Source organism: Mastomys coucha, unplaced genomic scaffold (assembly GCF_008632895.1).
Source record: "Mastomys coucha isolate ucsf_1 unplaced genomic scaffold, UCSF_Mcou_1 pScaffold1, whole genome shotgun sequence".
Taxonomy (NCBI): Eukaryota; Metazoa; Chordata; class Mammalia; order Rodentia; family Muridae; genus Mastomys; species Mastomys coucha.
In genome coordinates, this window is record NW_022196891.1 from 68,766,162 (window position 1) to 68,791,299 (window position 25,138).

Consider the following 25,138-nt stretch of genomic DNA (forward strand, 5'->3'; position numbering starts at 1 on the left):
TCCTCAAATGCTGTCTTACTTGATCTTCACAGCATAGCCTTTTTCAGCTTGATGTTCGGCACTAGGGAGTACGGTGAATCCGATCCAGAAGGACTTGTGAACATGGAACTTCACACCAGAATACTTCTGACCCCAAAGCCCGTTTCTGCTCTCCCAGGACTTGGCAGAGTTGAGGCTAATTTGCAAAACTCATCCTTCTATGGTCCCTTGGTCAAGTCTCTGCCCTGCGGACCTCGGTGCCCATGCATCAGGCTCCTTAGGCTAGCTGCATCTCTTCTACCTGCAAAGCTAGCCTTCATTTTACTCAGGACATTGACCACAGTGCTCCCCTTTGGATATAGTGCTCCCCTCAGGACATTGGACACAGTGCCCTCCCTGCTGTCAAATCTCTTGTCTTTCTTCCTTGTGGATTCTCAGAGTGAAGCTTTCAGGTGTCATGGAATGAGATTAGGATGAACTGACAAGGGGAGCCTGGGTGTCGCATAATGGTGACTCTCTGCATCTTCCCTAGCCAAAGAGAACCCGGACACTAACAGATGGGCCCATCCTTTCTTCTCCTCTCTGTTCAGAAGCTGCAAGGAAATCAAGCAGGAGGACACAAAGGCACAAGGTGAGTGAGGAAGCATTTAAGAGCACACTGTCATCCTAGCACTTGGGAGCTCCAAGCCAGCCTGGGGAGACCCTGACTCAAAAGTGCAAACAAAAACCCAGTTAGGGGGCTGGTGAGATGGCTCAGTGGGTAAGAGCACCGACTGCTCTTCCAAAGATCCTGAGTTCAAATCCCAGCAACCACATGGTAGCTCACAATCATCCATAATGAGATCTGACACCCTCTTCTGGTGTGTCTGAAGACAGCTACAGTGTACTTACATATAATAATAAATAAATCTTTGCCGGGCAGTGGTGGCGCACACCTTTAATCCCAGCACTTGGGAGGCAGAGGCAGGTGGATTTCTGAGTTCGAGGCCAGCCTGGTCTACAGAGTGAGTTCCAGGACAGCCATGGCTACACAGAGAAACCCTGTCTCGAAAAAACAAACAAACAACCCCCCCACCACAAAAAAAAACAACAACAACAACAAAAAAACCAACCCAAAAAACCAAGAACCCAGTGAGGAAATCAGGCTTTTATCCCCTGGAACAGTCTTTATTATTTTTTTAATCTATCTATTTACCTACCTATCTATCTATCTACCTACCTATCTATCTATCTATCTATCTATCTATCTATCTATCTATCTATCTATCTACCTATCTTTAATCGATCATGTGTACAGTGTCCTGCACCTATGCCTGCATGCCAGAAGAGGGCGCCAGATCTCATTACAGACGGTTGTGAGCCAGCATGTGGTTGCAGGGATTGATCTCAGGACCTGGAAGAGCAGCTAATGCTTTTTACTGCAGAACCATCTTTCCAGCTCAAGCCTTTATTATTATTTTTCGCCTTAATTTTTTTAGTATAGAAAATATGATAACATATACATAGCGGATAAAAATTGCTGCTTAAACCACTTTAAGGGTTTTCAGAGGTAAGAACAGTGTTCACAATGGTATTGATCACCACTGTCCATCTCCAGAACATTAAATAGTAACTCCATAGCCACCAAGCGGTGCTTTTCTGTAGTCCCTGGGAACTGCTGTTCTGTCTCCTACATCTATGAATCTGTCCATTCTTGTCACCTCATATGAGTAGTCTGCCTTATTTCATTAGTAGACTCCAAGGTTCCTACATGCTGTAGAATAGTTTTTTCTTTTTTCTTTTTCTTTTTTTTTTTTTTGTTTTTTTTGAGACAGGGTTTCTCCGTGTAGCCCTGGCTGTCCTGGACCTCACTCTGTAGACCAGGCTGGCCTCGAACTCAAAAGTCCGTCTGCCTCTGCCTCCCAAGTGCTGGGATTAAAGGCGTGTGCCACCACCGCCCGGCAGAATAGTTTATTTTTAAAAGATTGTATCATTATGATTAGATGTACCTGTCTGTGAACGGGAAGGTGTATGTGTGTGTGTGTGTGTGTGTAGTTACCTGCAGAGTCCAGAAGAGGGGGCACCTATAGAACACTTAATTTATATAAGTTATTATTATTGTTATTATTATTATTTACATGTCTATGGATGGGAAGCTGTACACGTGTGTGTAGGTACCCGCAGAGTCCTGAAGAGGGCATTTAGTCATCGGAGCTGGAGGAACAGGTACTTGCACACTGACTGCTGAGTGTGAACGCCAGGAAGCTAACTCAACTCCTCTGCTAGAGCAGTGCTTGCTCTTAACCACTGACCATTCCTCTAATTGACTTCACTCTTCTTGATCTATTGGATATATAGGAATGGACACAGTACTTACTGCGTATAATATACAGCACAGTATATTGCTTATTCTTTTCTTTAATAATAGAGAGAAATCCTTGGGGTGTTTCTGCCTTTCAGGTTTTGTGACCAGAGCTGTAATGAACATGAATGTGAATAACTGAGTCCCTGTTCCCAGTTCTTTGTATATAGCAAGTGGAGTTGCTAAGTCCTTTGATAATACTATGTTTAAGTTTAGGAGAAACATTACTGTCAGTTTGGGTAATTCTGTGTTCTGCCTCAGTCACAGAAACATGGCTTTCTGAACTCAGGTGGGTCCCAGTATCTCCAGGGACCCATGTGGTGGGACACTCAGGGTATGAGGCATTAGCCATGTTTGTAGTTCCTAGAGCCATCTGGCTTCTGGAGCTGAGATGGTCAACGAGGCTGTACAGAGGAGGACTCTGTGGACTGGTTCTCTCCACAGATGGCCTCTATTTCCTGCGCACGGAGAATGGTGTCATCTACCAGACCTTCTGTGACATGACCACTGCAGGTGGTGGCTGGACCCTGGTGGCTAGTGTGCATGAGAACAACATGTATGGGAAGTGCACAGTGGGCGATCGCTGGTCCAGTCAGCAAGGCAGCAGGGCAGATTACCCCGAGGGAGATGGCAACTGGGCCAACTACAACACCTTTGGGTCTGCAGAGGGCGCCACAAGTGATGACTACAAGGTTGGTGCCCTCTATGGTCCATGCTGGGAAAGTGTGAGGATGTGAGTGTGGCTTAAGCATGCCGGGGAGAGGGCTAGAAGGATGCCACTTGACATAGGGATGAAGAAGTGAAAAATACTGAATCCCAAACTCACCCATCTAGGCTCATAGGTAAGTGGGTAGTGGCAGTGGGACCATTATCCTTGGAACTGGGGATATCTGAGCATGGCTAGAACCCAGAGAGGTCAGCTCTGCTGAGCGCTGTGCACATGGGTCTTTTGCTCAGTGAACTCTCCTGCTCTGGTCAGGCTCAGTGTCGGTTGTTTTCCAGAACCCTGGCTACTTCGACATCCAGGCTGAGAACCTGGGGATCTGGCATGTGCCCAACAATAGCCCCCTGGACAACTGGAGGAACAGCTCCCTGCTGAGGTACCGCACCTTCACTGGCTTCCTGCAGCATTTGGGCCATAATCTGTTTGGCCTCTACCAGGTACTCAAGACTACTGGCTGGGGCTCCTTCTCATGGGTGTGGAGAGACACAGGTGTTTGAGGTTGGGTGGGGAACCATCATTCCACAGGCCTGGGTTCCATATTTCCCTAACTCTAAAGAATAGTGATGGTTCTCTTTGGATGTTAGAGCCAAGGAAGACAAGGGGTAGAGAGAAGAGGAGAGGAGAGAAGAAGAGAGGAGAAGAGAAGTAGGGAAAAGGGAGAGAAGAGAAGAGAGATGCAGAGGGAGAGGCAGAGGGAGAGACAGAGGCAGAGGCAGAGGCAGAGGCAGAGGCAGAGGCAGAGGCAGAGGCAGAGGCAGAGGCAAGCATTCTTTCTTGTCTGATTGGTTTGGAAACAGTCTCAGTTACTGGGCCCATGCTGTGCTCCTCCATGCAGGGCAGCAATCATGGGAGTGCCAATGCTGCAGTCCTTATGCAGTAACTTCTTCTGTTCCTTGTAGAAGTACCCTGTGAAATATGGAGGCGGGAAGTGTTGGACTGACAATGGCCCTGCATTACCTGTGGCCTATGACTTCGGTGATGCTCAGAAGACAGCCTCTTATTATTCCCCCTATGGCCAGAGTGAGTCTATAATGCTCTTCTTAACTCTCTGTAGGACATAGGTGATCAATTCAGTTATGATAAGTAGCTGCCATTTACCAACCATTGCAGCCTGCTCTTCTTGTATGAATGTGTTTTGTTTCATTCCATTCTCATGAGTACCCTTGGGCTCTGAACTATTACTAACCCATTTTACAGACCAGGAGGCTGGAACACTGAAGGTTCAGGAACTTGGCTGAGAGCACAGGGGATAAGCAGGAGAGTTGGCATTTGCACTGGGGAAGCTTGGCTCTGGAATCTACGCCTAGCAACCTTTATACCATCCATTGCTTTCTCAGAGATAGGCCAGGTCCATGTGCATGCTGCAAAATACCAGCCGCAGCAGCAGCAACAACAACTGTGACAACAACAACAAAACATGGAGGGAGAACAACAGAAAAAAATGGAGTTTGATTTCTGTTGTGAGGGGTGACTATTGTGTTGTTTAATATAAATCCAAAGGTGGCACTTACCCCTCATAGATGTTGAGCCTATGCTGTGCAATTTCAAGCTTTTATTACTTATGGTTGGCATATAAAAGTTTAATATGAACAGGGTCAATATACTGGCCACCTGCTGTGACTGTCTCTCGGAGGTCAGTGCTCTCTTCCTGTGTTTCTCTTCATAGAAGCCTTCAGAAGATTGGGCTCTCGTGAATACTAACTCCTGGGCTCTGGGGTTTGGAAAAGGCTCCTCCTGGCTACAATTGTTGGTGGGATGCTTCAGTCATGGGTCATTGGTAGTGTCACATTCCACCGGTCAGTCAGTCAGTCAGTCAGTCAGTCAGTCTGTCTGTCTGTTTCTTTCTTTCCTTCTCTCTCTCTCTCTTTCTTTCTTTTTTCTTTCTTTCCTTCCTTCCTTCTTTAATTCTTTGTCTTTCTTTCTTCCCTCCCTCCCTTCTTTCTTTCTTTTTTAGTTTTTGAGACAGGGTTTTTCTGTGTAGCTTCTGTTGTTCTGGAACTCATTCTGTAGTCCAGGCTGGCCTTGAACTCTGAGATCAGCCTGCCTCTGCCTTCCAAGTGCTGGGATTAAAGGTGTGCGCCACCACCTGGCTGCTACCAGCGTTTCTAATGTGTTGAACTAGAGCCTGTGCCTTGCACTTACAATCTCTGTGTTGTTCTTAAGATAGCTATTTCTAGACCCTTCCTTGAATACTGTTTTCTATTTTTTCTTTTCAGAGGAATTCACTGCAGGCTATGTCCAGTTCAGAGTGTTTAATAATGAGAGAGCGGCCAGTGCCTTGTGTGCTGGTATGAAGGTCACTGGATGTAATTCTGAAGCTGTGAGTCTTTTTAAAAATACTATTCATTTTATTGGTTTTTTTAAAAAAGATTTTATTTATTTTATGTATGTGAGTACAGTGTTGCTGTTTTCAGACACATCAGAAGAGGGCATTGGATCCCATTACAGATAGCTGTGAGCCACCATGTAGTTGCTTGAGAATTGAACTCAGGACCTCTGGGAGAGCAATCGGCATTCTTAACAACTGAGCCATCTCTCTAGCCCCCATTTTATTGTTTTAAATTATGTATATACCCATGTGTTTTTGTGTAGGTAGATGCATCTGTGTACATGTACCCTTGGAAGCCAGAAGGAGGTGTCAGATTCCCTGGAAATGGAGTTATATGTGGTTGTTACATGCCTGACAGAGGTGCTTGGGAACACAACTGAGTTCCTCTGCAAAAGCAGCAAATGTTCTGAATTGTTGAGCCATTCCTCATGAGTCCTGCTAGGGACCAAAGGGGCCTGTGAGTAAGACTGAGTCTTTCAGTATGTGTTGAGCAAGGGAGATTGTCATAGTAGTGTGAGCATGTATGTGAGAGTGTGATCTTTCCTCATTTTTTCTAGGTCTCAGGGACCAGAACTTCAGTCTAGAAACAAATACCTAATCTTGTTAGAAGACCAAAGTCAATGTTACAAACTTCGAATGCACTGCTGCTGCTTGCTTAACTATTAAGATAAAACACCTACCACATAGACCTAGGGTGACATCTGTGTTTACGAAGACCTGTAGAAGTCAATACAGAAATTGTCAATGCCTTTGTGGGGTTAGAGAGATAACAGGTGTTGTCACTCTCCACCCAGGGTTTAGTTTTAGCTTGCAGAGTGAAATGTACCCTTTCTGGGACTTGGACCGATAGATACTCACTGTGTTGAGAGGTTACTAGAAGAGTTTAGATATCTGGTAGACCTCACTCACACTCTTCTCCTCCATACCACAGGGGCTTTCTCTGGTCAGAGATCAGCATGTATACTGATTGTGACATGTCTGAAGTACAACAGAAATAAAAACTGCTGGGCGTGGTGGTGCACGCCTTTAATGCCAGCACTTGGGAGGCAGAGGCAGGTAGATATCTGAGTTCGAGGCCAGCCTGGTCTACAGAGTGAGTTCCAGGACAGCCAGGGCTATACAGAGAAACCCTGCCTCGAAAAACAAAACAAAACAAACAACAACAACAACAACAACAACAACAAAAACAACAACAACAAAAATGAGGGAGCTTGGGTATGGTTTAGTGATAAAACATTTGCCTAATGTGCAGAAGGTCTTAGGTTTTGGTTTTTAGTGACATAAAACAAAAGAAAGGAAAACACAAAGCAAAACAAAAAAAATTCTAAGGCCTACAATGAGCACTGGACATGGCAGAGTACCCTGACTGCAGGAGAGAATTTCTGGTCTTGAGACAGGTCTCATATATCTCAGGTTTCTTTGAGCTTCTGATCCTCCTGCCTTTACCTTCCCAGTGCTAGGACTAAAGGCATGTGACAACACACTCAGTTTACAGGCAAGGAAATTTTTGAGTTGAGTCTTGGGAGATGGACAGAAGCTTACGATGGGTGAGTGAATAGTGTGTTTGAGTTTACCAGTGTTTCAGCTAGCATGTGGTATTGAGGCAAAGCAAGCTGTGTTTTAGTTTTGGTGTATGGGACGGATATAGGGCAGAGGCAAGAGCTGATTTAGGAAGTGTTAACAGGAACTAGACCAGGAAGAGACTTTTACATTACTCTAGTGAGTTTGTACTGTATATGTAAATGATGGGCACCATCAACACATTGTAAAGGGAAGACTGGCTTGATTATCTGTGTGTGACAAAGATGACACTGGGAACACAGTAGGAAAGGTTTCAGTTGGGGAGAGACTAAGCACAAAGAGAGATGATTTCCATGGTCCAAATGAAATGGTAAAATAGGGTAGTATCCACATATGGGGCTAATGAACACCAATGATTTAAAATTTAAGACCAGATGAATACACAGCATGGGAAGAGATGTCTAGGATAACCTTATGGCCTTCACTTGGGGTGTGTGTGTGTGTGTGTGTGTGTGTGTGTGAATATCATTTTAAAATTTTATTAAAATTAAATTTACTTTACTGATAACACAAAAGTTATATGTTAATAGGATACATTGTGATGGGACAATACATGAATATATCATGCAATGTTTAAATCAAAGATTCATTTCCTCATGGTGAAAATATTTCAACTACTTTCCTCTTATACTAGTAATTTTATGAGGGTTTCTGCCCCACTATATCCTGTTTAGCTCCCAATAAATGACATAGAAACATTAGATTTCATTAACAGACTGCTGGTATTATACCTGCAGTTTATTGTGCTATTCTAATCTTCAAGGCTATCAACAACCAGATTAATGCCCCAGTACTTGCCAACTGAGTCTTGCTCTGTTTCATGTGTGTCCTCAGGGTTAGCTTCTCTTAGTCATGTGCTTATGGTCTATCCTGCATCATGGTGACCTCCTTCTTCCTGCTCTCTTGTCTTTCCCTTTATGGTCCCTACCTGAGATCCCTTCACTTGATCCAAAGTTCTGACTTCCCCTCTCTCCTGCCCAGTCAGAGGATCTCGCTTTTTATTTACCAACCAGAGATTATTGGGGCATATTCTTTACAGCACACTGGTTAATACAATGCCCATGTTCAGACTGCAACCTGACCTTGGGGCACAAAACTCAGCATCTGAAGACACACAGCGCACTGGACCAACCCCAGCATTCTCTAGCTTTTGAACATTGCACCTACTGTCATCATCTATAACCATCCTTCTCTGCAATAGCACACTAGTATTTCTTGTTCCTATTTAGCTGTAGTTTAGCACCCATTCAATCTCTTTACTTCTCTTATTTTTTGGATAGTGTGGCAGAACATTATTCTGCTACAGAGGGAGGTTGAGGCATGGAATCAGCAAGTTCAAAGCCACTGAATATCATTTATTAAGTCACAGTGTCCGAAGGAAGACAGGTTTGGAGTTAAGGAGGGATTTACACACATGCTGCTGTGTGCTTTTGTCAAGGATGGATTGTATATGACAGTGGTTCCACGTCATACGTAGTATTGCCTAGAAACAACACAGTGATTCTAGATTGTCTGAGTACACTCTATGATACGTACACTGTTCAGAACAGACAATGAGTTTTCTCACAATAAATGCCCACTGCTAAGTGGCAGATGGCTGTTAACTGTTTTTTTTTTTTCCCCATGTGAAACTTGAGATGCTAGAATAGCAATTTGAATTGGCAGATGAATTTAAGACCTTTAGCCTAAGAAACATCAGGGCTGGCGATGAACAGTTTGAGCCATCGGTGAATATTTGGTTAATTGAAGACACAAGGGTGGCACAAAGTATAGGAAGAGTTATAAATGTGTCCCCTCTGGGATATACCACATAAAGAATTCATGAAGGAAAAGTCTAACCAGGGAACCTGAGATGATTCAGAGAAGTTGAAAGAACGGTAGGAAGAGACACTCATGCCACTAAAGCCACTGGAAGGGCTTTTATGGATCAAATAGATCAGTGCTGCCAGTGGAGAGGCTGGTGAAGGACAAAGTCCACTGAGTCTGGCTATTCAGCTGCCATTAGCTATATTAGCTATATTTCACCTCTGTGACAAATACCTGAGAGAAACAGCTTAAAGAAGAAAGTCTTATTTAGCTCCATAGATTTTAGTCTATGGTCACTTGGCTCCATTGTGAGATCCATGATGAGACAGAACCATCCTACCGGAAGGGCCTATCAGAAGTGTGGCTTACTGAATGGTGACCAGCAAAGTGAGAGCCAGCATGAAAGGCCAGGGAAAATCATCTCCAAAAACATGCTTCTCTGTGGCTGAGGGGATAGACGGCTCAGGGGGTCAGAGTCCTTGGGGTGCAAGTGTGGAGACCCAAGTACATATCTCTAGAACCCATATGTCAGCTACACACAGTAGTGGAAGTGTCTGCAATCCCAGTGTTCCCTAGAGAGGAACGGGCAACAGAGACGGGGAGCCTTTCCAGGAGCTGGCAGGTCAGCTTCACACAGTGGTGAGGAGAACCAACTCATACAAGGTGGAAAGGCAAGGCCCCACACCCTTTAACGGCTGCATTCACGCACGTGATTGGAATGGACTTGAGTCACTTGGTTTCATGTGAACCTCAACCCACTTCATTTCCCTATTCCCTCTAACCAGACCCCAACTTCCACAGCTCCACCACCTCCCAGTAGTCAGTCCAAAATCATGAACACACCAATAAATAAGCAATTGATGATGTAGGCTGGGTCCCCTTATTCAATCCCTTCCCCTGCCTCTGGATATTACTTATGCCAGGGACCTGGTCTTTAGGACACACACCTTTTGGCAGGGTACCTCCTCTCCAAATCATCCCACCAGCTGACCTCTCCTGGCTTCTCCTGTGCTTTCCAGCACTGCATTGGCGGAGGAGGATTCTTTCCAGAAGGTAACCCCCGGCAGTGTGGAGACTTCGGTGCGTTTGATTGGAATGGATATGGAACTCACATTGGGTACAGCAGTAGCCGGGAGATAACTGAAGCAGCCGTACTTCTGTTCTATCGCTGAGAGCTCTGCGAGATGGACCCAGACTTCTTCAATCTGTGGACACCAAGGCATGCAGAAAAACTGACCTAGTAACTAGAATGCTAATGACCAGGAAAGGAGAATAAATCATGTTCACTGCAAACTTGGTGTCTTCATGAATTCTTCCTGTGCAGGGGTGGGAGATTTCAAAAGGGTTTCTGGTCCCTTAGATGGTTGTTCTTGGGACATCAGGGCTGGGGATCCTGATATAGCAATATTCTTTTAGGTAGCCTCTCAACCATCCTAAAGGGTACAGGGAGGGGAGGGGGCACTCTACTCCACTGCTTCTTCATCTTGTTTTAAATATAAAAATTTTAAAATAAAATTTATTTATTTATTTTGTGTGTCAAAGAATTATGTGCTGGGTGGTGGTGGCAGCTCATGCCTTTAATTCCAGTACTTGGAATTAAATATCAGACACATTGGTCTCCGCCTCCTCCCCCCATCCTGCCTGCTCTGTGGCAGCAGCAGCGGTGTCTCTGCCTTTCCACCACCTCCACCTTCCACCACCTCCACCTTCCACCACCTCCATCGCAGCCTCTGACCCCCTGCCGTGGTTGTTGGCCGGGAGGGGGACAGTAGTTGTAGACGCCCGCCCCTGCCTCAGAGAAGGTGAATGAGAGCTGAGTATTAGACAAAAATAGATATAATCTCTACTCCATGGTTTAACTCCGTGCTGAAAAACTGAAGCAATTAATGGTTGAATATTGTGGATTCCTTCCCCCTTTGCTTGAGAGCAATTCAGAATCTGAAATCAGCCCTGACAGGCTGGAAGCTGAAGCTGGCCACCTGTGGTGCGGAACACTGACTGCAGCTCCTGAGATCAAAGACTGACAGGTCTCATGTTTATGTTAAAATCTTGTCGGACTTTCCTTTCAAGATCCTCCTCCGGTCTGGTGTTTATGGATTACCTCCTGTTTATGTTACGTAGGCGGCTTTCGGTTTCCCCTGAGTCTCCTTCCTGAGTGTGGTTATTTAAACTCAGTGATCCTCTAGTAAATGGACATCTCCATACAGCTACCTGGCGTCCGTGTCTTCTTTCTCTCTTACCAGTTTGTGTTCACAGGTACTCAATAATCTACAGTCCGAGAGCACCCAACGGTGTGAGGGGTCCGCCGGCCAGACTCCTACAGAATATGATCAGAGTTCACCATCAAGTTCTCAGCCTGATAACGATAATCCCTTTCTGTTAACCTAATGAAGCATTCAAATAAGCCATATGACTCTTTTCAAGATGAACTTGAAGATTATGTTAAAGTACAGAAAGCTAGAGGCTTAGAGCCAAGGACTTGTTTCAGAAGGATGAGAGGGGAAAGCTGTGGGTACAGAGAAAAGTTTGATTCCAGGCCCAGTTATAGAATGTTTGATCAAAGATTCCCATCTGGAACCAACCATTCCTACCCAAGATCATGCAGTAGTTCACAGACAGAAGACCAGGTATCCCAGTGGTTACTAGCTCATGACAAGATAAGACTAAACTCTCTGAGCTACTGTCAATTTACCAGGGATGGCTTCTCAGAAAAAACAGTACCCTTGAACCTTTAGTTAGCAAGAATACAATTGTGGCTCATATAGTGTAGAATCTGTAGTGTACAAGCACCTCTGTTCAGATCACAGTACCACCGACCCTCAAGTCAGTCATAGACAAAGGCACCAGAAGAGGAAAAGACATGTAGAAGAGGGCAGAGAAAGGCAGGAAGAAAGGCCCAAACATGAGAGGAAAAGAAGTTCTGAGGAAATGGATTTAAACAAACACAGGAGCATCCAAAGAAAGAAAACAAAGGCAGAAACAGAAACTCTACAAGATGGTACAGAAAAGCTTAAGAATCGAAAAGAGAAAAAAAAAACCAAAAACCCGAGATGTATCATCTAAGAAAGAGGACCGTAAGCGTAGGAAGGAAAAAAAGGAACAAGGTGACAAAAGGACAGAGGAGGCGGTGCTTTGGGACCAGTTCATCCTTGGATTTTGAAGCTCCCTAGATCTCCTGAGGCTCAACTGAAATAACAGTCAAGGAATTGGATTTATGTGCATTCATATTCATGTCACTTGAATATGGGGACAGAAGTTTCAACTTCTAATAAAGTGAACATGAAGTATTTAGCGTGCTTGCTTTCCAACATGGAGATTACTTTTCTATTTTCTAAAAGATGTGTTCATTTTTCTTACATATGGTAGACTTTCCCTTTAAGAGAGTGGCTCTGCTTTTATTGACCAAATTGCTGTGGTAGTGGAATTATTTTCCCTTGGGAGATCATTTATTTAAAATTGGAGGATTAACTGATGACTTTTATGGAATCTATTTCTTGGTTGGGTTTCTTTTAGTTTTGAGTCACATATTTTTATGCTCACTGGCTTTCTCTATGAAGCAATTTAGATTTGCCTTCTTAGATCTAACTTGCAATATATTTTCTGGGTTGAAGAGTGAAATAACATAATAATTTTATCTTATATATAGTTTTAAAAGTTTCAGAGACTTCACACAAAATCAGTTTATAGTCTGAAAATGTTTATAATAAAGTATCTTGACTTCTGGAAAAAAAATATCAGACATATTGAGAAATTACCTATTCCCATTCCCAGACCCAAGGGCCAGTCCTTAAAAAAATGTCCTCATCTTCCAGAGCTTGAATGGAGAAATTTATAATTCAGGAAGGTCTTTATTGAATATCTTCAAGGGCTTGTCCCAGCAGTTTGCAAATACATTCACTCTTGCCCTATTCATATTTATCTTACTAGCTTTTCTTTTAAATCCTTATATCCCAAGCATAAGAATAGCTTTGAATTGCATAGCGTAGGCTCAGCATTTATATGTGCCACCTTTGCATTTATTTTAAACAATACAACAATCATCCCTCACGACAGAAATGAAACTCCATGTTTTTTTTTTTAAAGATTTATTTTATTTATTTTATGTGTACGAGTACATGAGTACACTGTAGTTGTACGGATGGCCGTGAGCTATCTTGTGTGTGGCTGCTGGGAATTGAACTCAGGACCTCTGCTGGCCCCGCTCGCTCCAGTGTAATTCACTGAACTCAAAACTTCTGCTGGCCCCACTCACTCCAGTGTAATTCACTGTAGCTGTCTTCAGACGTACCAAAAGAGGGAGCCAGATCTCATTACAGGTGGTTGTGAGCCACCATGTGGTTGCTGGGATCCGAACTCAGGACCTTCGGAAGAGCAGTCAGTGCTCTAACGCGCTGAGCCATCTCACCAGCCCCAAACTCCAAGTTTTTTGTTGTTCTACCCTGCGCACACAAACCTGGCCTGGTCCTAAGACACCTGACTGATATTGGGATTGCTAAGAGTAGGTTCTAGAGTCAAGCTTCCCCAGTGCAAATGCCAACTCCCCTGCTTATCCCCTGGGCTCTCAGCCAAGTTCCTGAACCTTCAGTGCTCCAGTCTCCTGGCCTGTAAAATGGGTTAGTAATAATTCAGAGCTCAAGGGTAATCATGCAAATGAAGTGAAACAAAGCACAAACATTCATACAAGACTAGCAGGCTGCAATGGTTGGTAAATGGCGGCTACTTATCATAACTGAATTGATTCCCCCATGTCCTATAGAGAGTTCAGAAGAGTATTATAGACTCACCCTGGCCATAGGGGAAATAATAAGAGGCTGTTTTCTGAGCATCACCGAAGTCATAGACCACAGGTGATGCATGGCCATTGTCAGGTACTTCTACAAGTGTTGGGCTCTATTTGGCCCTGGTTTGGGCCTTGAGGACAAACCTGAGCCTGGCTCGAGTTTTGTAAACTGTCTCAGTCACTTCCATACTGGAGTGACTCAGCACCACCTGTTTAAGCCTGCCTTTGCTTAGCTCCTGCTGATGTAGAGTAACTGTTGGTTCTGTTAGTCACCCCATAGCCTTCATCAACTTTCCCCTTCACCTACCTCATCTCACCTCAGCAGAAAACTCCACCTCCTTTCTCAGCCCTTTATAAAGAAAAGATTGATACAATAAAACGAGTTCCTGCTTTGACAGACTCCTGGTGGTTATTCTCCAGAGGCAGGAGATCAGAGCAGCAATACTCACCCACCATCCCACTCAGCCCCAGAGAGAGGCTCGGCTGGACCGGGTTCTCTCCCTCTCTCACCTGGTTCTGCCCGGCATACAAGAAGTTACTGGGTAAGGACTGAGGCATTGGCACTCCCATGATTGCTGCCCTTCATGGAGGAGCACAGCATGGGCCCAGTAACTGAGACTGTTTCCAAACCAATGAGATAAGAAAGAATCCTTTCCGTTGTTAATGCCTTTCTTGGTTCAAAATTCCTAAGAGAACCATCTTTTGTTGTAGGATATTTGATCCCACTGTGAATCCCAATATTGTGTTGTTTATTGGAAAAACCTGTTTCTAGTCTTGATGTGGTTCAACCTTAGCATGCATATTTAATTCCTCTGGCCTGAATACAGACACACCCTTAGTATACATCTTTAATCCCAAACAATGAAGATAAAGTTAGTTTGTAGAAGGAAGAACCCATGTTTGAAAAGTGATGTCTAATTGAGCGCCAGACAAAGTGATGAACAGAGAAAGACTTGAGAGAATAAGGTATGCAACTTTCAAGAGAACAGGGAATAGAGAGGCTACTTAAGGGAGCGCAGCGAGAAAGAGGAAGAAAAAGGAGACAGTTTCACTGGGACAGTTGTACAGAGACAAGTTGAAGAGAGATAACAAGCTAGATACAGATGAGGACAGAACAAGCCAGAGAATGAGAAGGAGCCAGAAGATTAGGACATGTTGTCGAGGTTAGTATGAGGCCAAGCAGAGCAATTCAGAAGAAGCCAAGAGAAGCCAGATTGAATCAGGCAGCATGGAAAGGAGCTTTGAGCCAGAACAGCTCAGTTGAATCAGCTGGCCAGAGATCAGAAAGAACCAGGAAGGGTTGAGCTTATTCAGTAGTAAGTCTCAGAGGCTGAAAAACATTCTAGGCCTAGATAAGATTGTATGGAGGCTAGAAGCTTCCAGGACTAGGCCTAGGTTAGCAGATGGAGGCAGTAAACCTCCTAGATGACAATTACTTGAGGCAAATAAAAGTTACTTTTACATTCCTTACACTTTAGAGTTAGGGAAATATGGAACCCAGGCCTGTGGAATGATGGTTCCCCACCCAACCTCAAACACCTGCCTCTCTCCACGCCCATGAGAAGGAGCCCCAGCCAGTAGTCTTGAGTACCTGGTAGAGGCCAAACAGATTATGGCCCAAATGCTGCAGGGAGCCAGTGAAGGTGCGGTACCTCAGCAGGGAGTTGTTCCTCCAGTTGTCCAGGGGGCTATTGTTGGGCACATGCCAGATCCCCAGGTTCTCAGCCTGGATGTCCAAGTAGCCAGGGTTCTGGAAAACAACCAACACTGAGCCTGACCAGAGCAGGAGAGTTCACTGAGCAAAAGACCCATGTGCACAGTGCTCAGCAGAGCTGATCTCTCTGGGTTCTAGCCATGCTTAGATATACCCAGTTCCAAGGATAATGGTCCCACTGCCACCACCTACTTACCTAGGAGCCTAGATGGGTGAGTTTGGGATTCAGTATTTTTCACTTCTTCATCCCTATGTCAAGGGGCATTCTTCCGGCCCTCTCTCTGGCATGCTTAAGCCACACTCACATCTTCACACTTTCCCAGCGTGGACCACAGAGGACACCAACCTTGTAGTCATTTCCTGTGGTGCCCTCTGCACACAGTGGCTACAGAGTGATCACCCCTACTGTAACATCACCCCTCCCCTATAGCTCCACCTCCCAGCCCTGTCACCATTCAAGAGCCCTTGCTTAGAGTTACCTCTCTGGTACTTCACAGGACACCTAATTCCTGTGGCCTCTGGGTGCAGAGGCTGGGTAACCCTCTTGGTTTCTACTGTCCTACAACTCTAGCTGAAGACATAATAGAATTCTGAATGCTATGGACACATCCTTCCCTACCTTCTTTCCCATGCAGAGGAGACAAGTAATGACCCCAAAGGGAACATGGCACTTATTTGTCCTCCTAACAAGAAAGACAGTGAGCTCAGTGGAGTCCTGAGAGAGAGGGGTTACTGTTTGGGAAGAGAAATATCACCATAAGTGAATAAAAATTTTAGAGTAGTTTAACTGATCTTCAAATGACAATGGTGTTGGAAGGTAACTCTTTCAGAGAACACACGGACTCCTATAGCCAACAGAAAGCCTTTATTTGGTAGCTGGTGGGCTACCTAGAGAATCAATCATGCAGATCAAATTGAGTAGACACAAGCTTTATTGTTCTTGGCCTTTTATGCACAAAAAACGTATCCTGGTTGACACACTTCAATTACCAAAACCAGTTAGCAACAGGTGGAGCCACAAAAGCCAAAAGGTAAGGTTAGTATACGTAGGGAGTTTCCCAGAACTATGAGCTATGATTTAGGTCTTTGTTCTCATTTTTGCAGGTATAGGGGTCTATGTGATGGGCTCTTAGGTCAGGATGATGCCTTGGAGCATCTAATATGGCGTCAGTTGTGTTAAGGTCTGAGAATCTGTTACAGTGGTCCCCAGATTCAGTGCATAATCAGTACACACTTCTTTGGTACTTCATTACCTTCTCCATCTCCCTGGTGTTCCAATACCTGCTCCATCTCTATAGTGCTCCATCTCCCTAGTGCTCCATTCCCCTTGCCATCTCCCTGGTGTTCCAATACCTGCTCCATCTCCATGGTGTTTCATTACCTGCTCCATCTCCCTAGTGCTCCATCTTTCTGGTGCTCCATTCCCTGTTCCATTTCCCTGGTGCTCCATTCTCTGCTCCATCTCCCTGGTGCTCCATTCTCTAGGCTGTCTTTCCTGCCTCAGTGTCATTTCTTCACCTTCTGAGGAGTATCACTGCTACATCCCCTCAGTGGAACGGATCCCTTCCTCCTAGGTGTTACTTCATCCTTGTGCACAGAGTTATCTCTGCAATGGTATGGCTGTTGCATTGTTTACATAGCTCCTTTGGCAGTTCCCAGGAAACTTTTATGAAGCTGTACTTGTTAAGCCAATATTTTCTTTGTATATTTGCATAACTCCATAATCTCTTTAAACAAAAGAGATTTGAACTACATCTGAGTCTAAGACCAGTGTTCAAATGAAATGTATACTTCCTGTAACATTTGACTTAGCACCTCACTGTCTCTAATGATAGTTCATGTTCACCCAGTAGCATATTGTAATTTGTGATTCATCCTGCACAGTACAGTTTATCAACAGGTCTTAGATTTCATGAAGAATGCAGCAAGTTGGTACAATGGAAAGAAGAACTTCCTATAAGCTAAAGACAGCTCAAGTTCAGGGTTTTGATACTACTTAGAGACAACTGATTTCCACATTGGATTTGTATCCAGTAAAAACGTTCCGTCTCTTTCACTCAGTCTGATAACTGATCTTCAGCTGTAGTTTAGATTTTCTACCTAAGCATTCTATTACCTGGAGAAGAGAGCTGATTTCTTCTGTTTCATCTCTTTGAACCTCACTATTCACACCAAACATTTACAGCAAACTCTACCTAAGGGTTTGCTGTGAGGAGTGGGAGAAAAAGAGCAAGAAGGGAAAGCATGGAAACACACAGAAAGTTTTTCCATTTGGAAGATGATCTTGGCCCAGAATGTTGGCTAAGCTGGTTAAGTTGCTTGTTGCTGAACCTGAGGGCCCGAGTGTCATTCCTGCGGCCCAAATGGTAGATGGAGAGAACCAACTCTTACAAATTGTTCTGATCTCTACATGTGCAGATGCATACACACAAACAAATAAATATACATAAATAGTACTGTAAAATGAATAATATATTCTGTATATATTAATTCAGGCTGGAAAAGAATCCAGGGACTGTTGTTCCTTAATCATCTAGCTCTCCAAATAACTACACAGAGACCTTTTAATATTTCAGAGCTTAGGCCTTAGCTGGGCAGATTCTCTACTGGCTCATATAAGTTAACCTGATCATCCAGCCCCAGTGAACCACATGGATATATCCAGCTATATTCCCCAGCTATACCTTCCAGGCCTGTAGTCATGTCCACTTCCTCTCATCTCTCCTTGCAAAAACCTTTCCTCTTTCTTCTTCCCAGAGTTCCTTTTTCCCTCCCAAATAGTACAGTCTTCCATTTCCTGCCAATCAGAGAATGCTTTAGGTAGGTGAGAAAGAACAGAGACACAACCTCACACAGTATACTCAACACACTACTTCTAATAATAAAGGGAGATGACCTCAAAAACATAATTTCTATGTTCTGTGATGTCAGTGCAGCTGGAAAACGCCAAAATGCAGTCAACAAGTGTGTACAGTACATATATTGTACACAAAACCTCCTGCCTTGTGATACCATGAGATAGCAGCTGTGTGAGAGAGTTTAGGGGGTACTTACAGTAAGAAAGTGTTGTAGTATATCTCCAACCCCAATAAGCCTGTGTAAAAACACACAACTCAGTTGTAATATTTATAAGCTGTACATCTAGATTAGGCGGATCTACCACTACACTAATCTATTCCCTAGCTATGAGATCCCTTGCTACTTGTAACTTTTCCAGGCCATATGATTTTGCTCCATCTTCCTTCTACCTCTTCCTCCTCCATCTTTCTTCCTCTCCCGTTTACTACTCTACCCCACTCTCTAAAACCTCTAGCTCCACCTTTCCCTCCAATTGCCCAATCATAGCCTCTAGTCTTTATTTGACCTGTTAAAATGGGGAGAAGGTTCACATGAAATCACCTGAGTACATGAGCTACTCATCAAGGCGGCCCCTCCTGAGGAAGCAGAATTAACATCAGAATATAAACAGCACCAGGGCAACCCACAACATTTCTCCCTTTCTGTCCAATTAAAAGGCTCTTTTCTTTCAGTTATAAATTGAGCATAACCATTACAATTATGTAAGTTATAAAGTATAAGATATACTTAACACTCAATTGATCATATTTGTCAATTTAGATAAAGTACTCTAACATCTATCCTAACTTAAAGAGCTTACAATCTTTTTTTTTTTTTAAGATTTATTTTTATTTATTTTGTGTGTGAGTACACTGTAGCTGTACAGATGGCCATGAGCTATCATGTGTGTGTAGGAATTGAACTCAGGACCTCTGCCAGCCCTGCTCGCTCCGCCCCACTCCCTCCAGTGTAATTCACTGTAACTGTCTTCAGATGCACCAGAAGAGGACATCAGATCTCATTACAGGTGGTTGTGAGCCACCATGTGGTTGCTGGGATCCGAACTCAGGACCTTTGGAAGACTCACTGAGCCATCTCGACAGCCCAAGAGTTTACAATCTTATACCTGAATTACGTCCTGGTTTTAGCTTGTATTACCATCTGAAAACCATCTTCTCAAATCTATATTACCTCTCTCAATGTTAAACAACTTGAGTTGACTATGAGACTATAACTAGTCTTCAACCCCATTAAAAATCCAAGAATGACTTAAATATGACCTGAAAGTATCAGAAGCACAAAACATAACTTCCAAAACTCAGCCAATGTGTGGAGACGGCTGACTACCTCCTTATTCCCCAAAACGTCGGAGCATCAGTCTTCAGCCTTCCGGCCCAGGATCATCGGACAGATCTTTGTAAAGCAGAGTTATGATAGACTGCTTACCCTTTCTTGCCAGAGCTATCAGTCGACTATTCTGCGCAGTGTCCTTTTTTGGACAGTATTTTTGTCTGTAGATGAAGCAATTCTTGTTTAGTGGCTATTTTGCCACAACTGGAGCAACTCCACTGATGCTCAATTTCTTCTTTGAGCCAAGAAGGGGATGCTGTCAGGAACAGACATACCTCTAGTCAAATGATCTTTAATAATGAAATGGCCTTAAATGTCATATTCTGTGGATTTTTGATGTTTTTTGAAGACTATATATGTAAAGTATATCTGAACTGTTACATCTTAACTATTCTTAGTCATTTTTATTTGAATAAATTAAAAACACTTTATTTTAATTAAATCAGAACCTAATATAACCATGAGTTTACTATCTGGCCCTTAACTTGTATTACGTAATCATCTTAAACAGTTTGTAATGGTGGTTATTAGAAGGACTGGGTCTACTGTATTTTTAGATGAATTGTATAGGTACAATGCCTATCAAAGAGTAAGAATATTAACTTCAAATTTTGTATCAATATAAGAAATTCACACCAATGAAATCTTTAAACCTGTATCAATCTATAAATTCCCTTCTAGTTTAAAATTACAACTATATTAATTTATATTAATTATAAAGATTTCTACCACAGTAAGATATGGCTATACAATGTTTTGTTTAAGAGTAAATTTGATAACCTATCCCCATTTGTCTATTCCTCTAATTTCTAAGATTTTATAATACCCCCCTTTTCTTTTCCACCCTCCTTTCCTTTACCTAAGAAGGAAGGATAGAAAAGAGGAAAGGAACAATAGAAATTCCCTGAGTCTAAGCTCTCTATAATATTTGTAAATTATCCCTTAAGATAGACAACATACCTATAATTTATAAAATTACCCATCTGTATTGTCTGGAAATCAGCAGTTCAGTTCACAGGTTAGCAGGCAGAGTCAGCTCAGTCCACTGGCAAACACCTCAGGGATACACTAGCAGTCCAATTTGGTGAAGTTGGTTTAGCAACAGTGGTGACATGACCTAGGAAAGATAGCCAGGCTCAGCCTCCACTCGAGTCAGGAAAGACCAGGAGGAACACCAGGAGAAGTTCTCAGCTGTGCCTCTCTCAGCGAAGATGCTAGACCCACTAGTGTTGCACATTTAGCAGCACCAGCAAGTCAAGCTCTGTCTCCATCACTCTGTGGAATCCTATTTATACCCTCCAAACACCATGTGTCCTCCACGTGTCTTGCCTCAGCATGGGTCTTGCCTTAGCATGTGCATCCAATCAGCCTGAGTCCTTGGAGGCATCTCAACTACACAATGTAAGGCAGATCAATACATGCAAAGAATCCTTCATCACATGTTCTTTCACGTGTTTACTTTAACAGAACATCCTCTCTCCTGTGTCTGCTTCATCGAAACATCCCTTCACAAGTCTGTCTTAGCCTTTCACACCTGTGTCCACCTTAACAAAAAGTTCCTTCACATGTTTGCCCCAGCAAAACACCATCCAACCCACCTTCCAAAGAACCCTTAAGGAGTGCTGGTCTCACATTTCTCTATCACTTATAATCCAAGCTGACTGCTACAGTTTTGTGTCTCCCAAAGGCTCTGTTGCTAATCTGTGGTGCCATTGGCAGGGGGTGGAACCCTTCAGAAATGAAGTATCAGAGGAGGAAGTTAAGACACAGGGGATGTACCCTTGAAGGAGGTGTTGGGGACCTGGCCTGGTTCCTTCCTTTTCTTTGCTTTGTGGTCACCATGACTACCACATGTTTCCCACCCTGATGTTTTCTCCACAGGCCCAAGCAACAGTGCCAATTCGCTACTGATCAAAACTGCAGCCAAAAATAAACTTTCCTTCCTTAGCAACTGATTATCTCAGGTGTATTGTCACAGTGACAGAAGGGTGAGTAACGCCACAAATGCTATACATTTTAGGAATGTACTGAATTTGGAAAAGAGGCTGATAGACGTCTTGCCTTCCTCAAAGGCTCCAGCCTCGAAGGGACTCTGCTTATATTTTGTGTCTACTACAACTGCACAATTCAGTTTAACTTCAAAGAAATGAGACAATTATCCTTTGCACCTTCTAGGAAAAGATCTGAATATTAATGATTACCTGAGGTGATTTAAGGTGAGGTAATATTCTTCATGGCTGGAAAAAAATATTAGAGATGTATGATAGAATAGTCCTCAGCCCCTCTCTCCTTCCTTCCTTCCTTCCTTCCTTCCTTCCTTCCTTCCTTCCTTCCTTCCTTCCTTCCTCTTTTCCTTTCTTCCTTCATTCCTTCCTACCACACTTACAAACCAGGACACAACCCAAAGAACTAGAATGCTATCAGTAACCTTATTAGTCAGGGTTCTCTAGAGTAACAGAGCGTAGAGAGTGAATCTCCCTCTATAGCGAAAGGGGATGTATTAGAATGATTTACAGATTGTGGTCCAGCTAATCCAACAATAGCTGCCTATGAACAGAAGTCCAGGAATCTAGTAGTTATTTAGTCCATGAGGCTGGTGTTGGCCTTCCTGATCAGATGGGAAGGCGTCCTGGGACTCAGAAGCCTAGGAACCACACAGTTCTGAGGTGGGGCAGTGTTCCAACGGAAGAGAATCCAGAGACATGGGGAGCCCAGGAACCACATAGCTCCGAACAGAGGGGTTGCAACGCCCAGGGAATCCTCAGGTGAGCCTCAGCCTTGCTCCACTTCAGCCCTTCTTCTCTTCATTGCGGCTTGGCTTCTTCTGATGGCAGAGTCACACCAGGCAGCCAATCTCATGAAAGAGATTTATTGGTGAGGGTCCAGGGTGTGGAGGTATGAATCCAGGGGTGGCTGCCTCTGCTCCTGGAAGCAGACAGCAGGGAACTGAGCAGAAACAGCCTTTATATAGGACTTGGGGGGTGGTGCAGAGCTTTTTAGGGTGGAGATTTCAAGTCCTGAGCTTGGGAAAGCTCAGGGATTGGTGGGTTTTCCTGTTCAGACTTCTCACCTAAAACTAGCATAACATGGGGAGGGTCCTATTGAGGGACTCTGTAACAGTTATGGAGGCTGGAAATATCATTATGACAGTTAGGTGAGCCTAGGGAATGGATGTTGGAGTACCTCAGGAGGTGTGTGTATGTGTGTGTGTGTGTGTGTGTGTGTGTGTGTGTGTGTGTGTGTGTGTGTGTGTGTGTGTGTGTGTGTGTGTGTGTGTGTGTGTGTGTGTGTGTGTGTGTGTGAGCACTGGCCACTTTTCTGCCTTGAGGGTTTACAAAGTTTACAAAGTGTATGAGGTGTAAGTTTACAAAGTTTACAAAGGGAGTCCAAGACTGGGAAGGCTTTCCCTGCCGCTTGAATGGCCGGTGTAGCCAACAGGATGTCTCAGATGGTCTTCAGTATATACTGCAATCCCAAAGAAGTAGACTCAAATACTAGTGAAGGTCTGGTCTTGCTAGTGAGGGCAAAGCAAGCAGGCAAAAAAAGAGAGTGTCCGTCTTTCATGACCTTATATAGGCTGCCCACGGAAGGCATGGCCCAGATGTTTTCCCAGCTCAAAAGATATGGATTAAAGGTGTGCCTTCCCACCTCAAAGATCGGAATTAGAAGTGGATCTTCCTATTTCAGATTAAGCAAAAATCCTTCACATGTGTGGCCCTTCCTTCAATTTTGGATTTTAGTTAATTACGGATGTAGTCAAGTTTACAACCAAGAACTGGCATCACTGTAACCTACACATGCCCAGTGTCCCAGGCTCACCACTTGGTGCTTTGACAATTGGGCATTGTCTTTGTCTCAATTTGTAGTTACTCTGTTGTTTATATTACCTTTATCTGTAGCTGGTCTTTGCTACTTTGTGGGTTCTTCTTTTTCCCCACCTGTTATCTCCCTAGTTTCATTTCCTAACACTAGATAGGAGAGAGAGAAGGATGGGAGAGAGAGAAAGAGAGAGAGAGAAGGAGGGAGGGAGGGAGAGATGGGGGGAGAGGGAGGGAGAGGGGGGAGGAGAGAGAGGATGCTTGAATTTAATTTCTTTCTCAACTGTTCCTTCCAGTTTCCAGCCCAGCTCCTTCAAACCTTTCTCCCAACCATTCCTCCCTCAGTTCCCCAACTGTCTGCTGAAACCATCCCTCTTTACAATATTCCCAATACTAGCGGCTCCAAACCATAACCACTGTTCTAGCCTATGTTTCAGGTCAGCTTCTCTTGGCTCCACTGACTCCTAACATCTCTTCTGCACCAACTGCCTTCTCTCTTCACTCTGCTAGCCCACTTGTCTTTCCCAGCTTCAGCTGGCTTTTTCAAATAGCTTTTGGTCCTGGTGTTTCATCTCAGCATTGGTAACCCTAAATTATGGTACTGTGATTCTCAGGTCCTGGGATTAAAGGCATATGCTACCATGCTCGGTGATTCTAGTAGTTTTTGTTACTTATAAATTATCATTATGATTGAGACAGGGTCTCATGTATCCCAGGCTGTCTTCAAACTTGTTATGTAGCTAAGGATGACCTTGAACTTCGATTACAGACACATCCCACTATCATTGTACAGCATTGCCCAGTGTTGAAGATTCAACCCAGGCCCTCTTACATTTTTAGGCAATCCTTTTTCTAACTGAGTTACAATCTAGATCCTGGTGCTTTAAAACTGCATTTTGTCTTATTTTATGTGTATAGGTGTTCACCTGCAAGTATGTCTATGTACCATGTGCATGCTGCCCATGAAGGCCAGAAGAGGGTATTAGATCCCCTGGAACTGGAGTTACAGATGATTTGTAAGCCACCATGTGGGTGCTGGGGATTGAACTCAGGTCCTCTCCAAGAGCAACAAGTATTCTTAACCACTGAGCAATCTTTCAAAACCTCTGTTTTTGTTTTTGTTTTTAATTATGAGAAGTGTGTTACAAACATTGTTGTGTGTATTTCTAGGTACATTCTAGGTACAGATGTATCTAAGTTTCATTTGGATATATGGATCTATAACTAGAAGTCAGATTGCTGGGTCACTAGTTTTGTGAATATTTCATGTATTAGAATATTATTAGATTTGTGAATAAAGTAGTTTTAACTTATTTCCAAAAAATGCACCAATTAACACTCCTATTGCCAGTATATTTTTGATTCAATTAATCTTTATCTTATCAAATACTTGATGTTGTCAGACTTCATTATTTTTGCCAATTAAATGTTCTTGATTTGCATGTCTCTAATTTTCAGTGAGACTGAACATCTCTTTGTGTGTGTGTGTTGTGTGGAATATGCACATGTCAACCAATGTGTGGGATATGTGGGATGTGTTCACCAGTGCACGTGCTTGAGGAGGCCAGAGGCTGATTTAGGGATGTCTGCCCAGTGGACAGGGTTTCACATTGAACTGAGAGGAAGGCTGGCTGGCCAGAAAGCCCCTGGGATCTACCCCTCTAACCAGCATTAGGGCTACAAGCACATTGTGATACACCTGGTCACTTGACTTTGAAAATGTGAGTTCTGGGACCTAAACTGAGGGGTCCCATGGCTGTGCATCAAGCACTTTGCCCACTGAACCATCTCCTCACCTCCTGGGACTGAATAGCTCTTCATGGTTTATTGGCTGTATTTCTTTTTCAAGTACAATTCTCATTTATTCGTGCAAAGTTT

General features: G+C 43.7%; 1 protein-coding gene and 1 pseudogene across 1 annotated transcript in view; both read left to right on the forward strand.

Moving 5' to 3' along the window:
• The window catches only part of Itln1 (intelectin 1), an 11,106-nt gene extending 1,053 nt beyond the window's left edge, over positions 1 to 10,053 (forward strand). The window contains exons 3-8 of the mRNA XM_031342471.1: positions 512 to 610; positions 2,765 to 3,012; positions 3,323 to 3,481; positions 3,944 to 4,064; positions 5,261 to 5,364; positions 9,780 to 10,053. Coding sequence (XP_031198331.1) covers positions 512 to 610; positions 2,765 to 3,012; positions 3,323 to 3,481; positions 3,944 to 4,064; positions 5,261 to 5,364; positions 9,780 to 9,932 — 884 coding nt within the window. The 3' untranslated portion in view covers positions 9,933 to 10,053. The remainder of the gene's footprint in view (positions 1 to 511; positions 611 to 2,764; positions 3,013 to 3,322; positions 3,482 to 3,943; positions 4,065 to 5,260; positions 5,365 to 9,779) is intronic.
• A 1,054-nt stretch (positions 10,054 to 11,107) lies between these two features.
• Positions 11,108 to 11,920, forward strand: LOC116071081 (annotated as a pseudogene).
• The last annotated feature ends 13,218 nt before the right edge of the window (positions 11,921 to 25,138 follow it).